The sequence below is a fragment of the Aristolochia californica genome, unplaced genomic scaffold, assembly GCF_029961685.1.
Source record: "Aristolochia californica isolate CCGP_79_NKW_82.1479 unplaced genomic scaffold, dmAriCali1.0.hap1 SCAF_10, whole genome shotgun sequence".
In the NCBI taxonomy this organism is placed as follows: Eukaryota; Viridiplantae; Streptophyta; class Magnoliopsida; order Piperales; family Aristolochiaceae; genus Aristolochia; species Aristolochia californica.
Window position 1 is genome coordinate 3,627,002 of NW_027181771.1, and position 3,457 is coordinate 3,630,458.

Here is a 3,457-nt window from a genome sequence, read left to right on the forward strand (position 1 = left end):
TAATTACCATGGCTGGAGGTATGTATCTTGGGTTTCGTCCTGCATGCACATTTACCAGCTAAATGTAGATAATTAATCCTTTGTTAAGTTAATAAAGTTGTCTTAACCTAAAGTCTTATTGGGGATAACGATGGTCAAACACCAAACCACCTCAAACGATCAGTTGACCAACTTGTTCATTACGCTACCTTTGAAACATTTGAATAAGGCACTTGTGGTAGGCCCATCCTCTGAAAGAAGCACTGCCGGAATTCAGACCAACTGGCTGGCCTTACCTCGAGCCTGCAAGTGGTACACTTGTGAGCCTGCAATATATGTTGGTGGACCTGCTCACCTACCCTGAAGACCCTTTTCAGACTTGTTCAGAGAACAATAGTAAGAGATTCAAGTTCAAGAGACCTATTTTCCTTCTACAAATATCTGTGATAAGCGTAAGTGAAGAGGCCACACTGTCCAAACCTAAAGCAGCCTCTAACAAATGAACAAATGGGACTAAACTCCTTTATATCACGTACCATTTACAAGCCAAAACCCTGCCTAAATACACCATACAAATGCCATTACTACAACAAATTGAAATTCTTATTGGTTCAACACAACAATTGCTCTAGGAACAAATCGTCCCTCGGTTCCTCCTTGGTCTTACTGAATGTGGTCTCCATGTGTGCCGGTGCATCCATGTAAGGATCGTTTGAGTAAGGGCTGAACCCGTAACTCATGGGGCTCTGCAACATCTCTAGGGTGAAGGGTGTCTCGCCTTGGGAAGATTGCGGCCTCTGTGCAAACCTCGGATTGCCCATCATGGGATTGGTATTGGTTGTGGCAGACGGTTTAAACACCACTCCCAAATTGTTGTTATCCGGTGGAGGTGGTGCCCGGTTGACGGCCTGAGAACCGGATCCTCGAGCTGCAGGGACGTCGTGGTTGTGCTTGCCTTCGTATGTTGTGATCACTGCTCTGTGATCGTGTGAAGCTCTTTCGACGTGCTTCCTTACTGGACATCCCACATAGGTACATTTGTAGTAGCTTCTGTTATTATATAACAAACTAGATATGTTAATTCATCACCTAGAAGATCTGAAAATTGAAAAATAGTCATTTTGGGATAGATCTTCGACCCAACTTCGCATTGTTGCAGAGCAGGTGTTTTTTTACCTTGGATTGGGATTCCCCTTCACTACTTTCTGCCCATATTTCCTCCATCTGTATCCATCATCTAGAATATCAATGTCACTTGTAGTTTGCACAACAACTCTAGGCTCCCTTACTGTCCTACTACCAGCAGCTGATAAACCTTCGTTTTCATTGTCCCTCTTCCTGCAAATAGACGAGTTTGATCTCAATCTCCATGAAACAAGAAGAAGAATAAAATATGGGGAAGTGGAAATTCATTAATTTGACGAAAAACGTACCATCTTTTAGCATCGGATTCGTCTTCGTCGAACTCATCACCTCCTGATTTACTTCTCTGGGAGCTGTGATCAATATCATCATCCCCTATGGAGACAGAAGAATTATCTGGGGTAGTCACGGAGTCCATCTGCATTGATGAACGCCCGGCAAAGGAATGATCGGATAATTCAGGTGTAACTGTAGCTAGAACAGGTTGAGCTGCAGAACTTGAATTTCTTCTGGTAGATTGAGGCTTGGGATGGTTGTGTGTTCCCTTATAAATAATCTCCGTGATCTGTCCATCCAAGGATCTCTCCACTTTCTTCTTCGTTGGGCAGTTTGAAAACGTACACTTGTAATAGCTTCGAGGATTTTCGCTTCCTTTTACTTGTTTCTGACCGTATTTTCGCCAGTTGTAGCCATCTTCTGACCTTCTTTGCTCTCTGTAGGACTGATGAGCCAGTGGAACCTGATTGAAATCAGAATGGAATCCATTGTTTGTCTGGATATTGGAGATTTCAGAGGAAGCAGCCACGTTAGGGGCAGCATATTCAGATTTAATATTATTTTTTGCTGCGGAGAAATCGGATTGCTTGGTAGGCTCCTGATAGTTCCAGTGCAGTTGCTGACCTTTCAATGATTCTTCCTGTAAATTTACCCACAAACCATGATCTTAGAGCTCAAACAGAGGAAACTCAGATCTTAGAAACGTAAATCATTCCACTTTAAAGTTTAAGCCAATCCCTCGTTACAGGAATAAATGAACAGATTCATACCATCGGAGTAGCGGTTGGTTTTGGCTGGGGCTGGAAGGAAAAGCCAGAGTAGCTCTTCTGCTCCTCTTTGATGTTTTGCTGGTAGTTACTAAAATTAGCATTCCAAGTGAATGATTGAGAGGGAAATGTTCCGGTTGTGGGAGACGGAAGAATCTATCAAATAGCAATTATATGATATGTTAGAAAAAGTAAAAACATTATCGGAAAACTTAGCGGTTGCAAATCTCGAGCTGGATGCCTGGGTTTGACTGAAACAGAAAAGAAAAAAGTACAACAGGTGAAGCATCCAAAAGTAACAAAATTCAGAAAGCTCTGATGGACAAAAGGATCTGGCTCTTGTCTCTGGCTTAGAAATGAGAAATCCACTGAATACTTAATTCACAAAAAGCAAAGAGCACCAAAAGAAACAACCCACTCAGAAATAGGAAAGACGTTTCTGGCCTAAAATCCAAAGATAGGCAACAAAAGTACAAAACGTAAGAGCAAATAATAAACGAAAAACAGAGTACTAGTCCACAAATACAATCCGAAACATTCTTGTCTCAGAATTTCTTTTTTTCTTTTCCAAAAATGACATAACAAAGGAACTTAGATGAATCAAGCAAGGCACAAGCATCAGACAACCAGATGAAAAGTAAAGATGGAAGAAGAAGGGAAGCTGAGGGATACCGAACTGCAATACTTACATTAGAAGTAGAGAGCAGTACAGGAGAGTCCAGCAGCTCGGCGGGGCTTAGACCAGCTGGAATAGCGAAGTAAGAAGAAGGGGAAGGAGCAGGAGGAGAGATGGGTAGCGATGGAGGTGGAAGGGATTTGAATTTGGGAACCCCAGCACCGACCCTTTCCGCAACCCGTTCGGAGAAGGCCCGACCGGAGGAAATCCCGGAGTCGTTATGGTCGGAGGAGTAGGAAGACATGAAGGCGGAGGTATTGAAAGAGAAGCGCTTATGGGAATTAGCCGACGTCTCTAAGCTCTCTGTGGAGGAAGCCATGGGAAGAGATCAGAGAAAATGAGTGAATGAGAGAGGGGAGAAAGATAGAAGAAGTGAAAATGTTCACGGCTTGCATTAGGCGGAGTATCTTCGAGGAAGGTGGAAGGCGAGGGGGCGAAGTTTGACCGAGAAAAAAAATACTGTGGGTCAGAGCTTGAGAATTTGACCAGAGGCGGCCGGGAGAGAGCAGCAGGCAGGCCTGATGTTCATCCAGGGAGACTTTCTTAGCGTGAGAAGTGCATGTATCTGGACGAATGACTATTTGGATAAATATTTATAAATAAATAAATAAAACTA

At 43.1% G+C, this 3,457-nt stretch overlaps 1 protein-coding gene across 1 annotated transcript; it reads right to left on the reverse strand.

Annotated features, from left to right (window-relative positions):
* Positions 1–541: 541 nt before the first annotated feature.
* On the reverse strand, positions 542–3,160 carry LOC137941482 (probable WRKY transcription factor 26). The gene is made up of 5 exons (XM_068786923.1): positions 2,855–3,160; positions 2,169–2,321; positions 1,413–2,038; positions 1,156–1,317; positions 542–1,029 (listed from the first exon to the last, which is right to left on the reverse strand). The coding sequence occupies exons 1-5, from the start codon at positions 3,158–3,160 to the stop codon at positions 591–593; spliced, it is 1,686 nt and encodes a 561-aa protein (XP_068643024.1). The 3' UTR covers positions 542–590.
* Between the last annotated feature and the right edge of the window lie 297 nt (positions 3,161–3,457).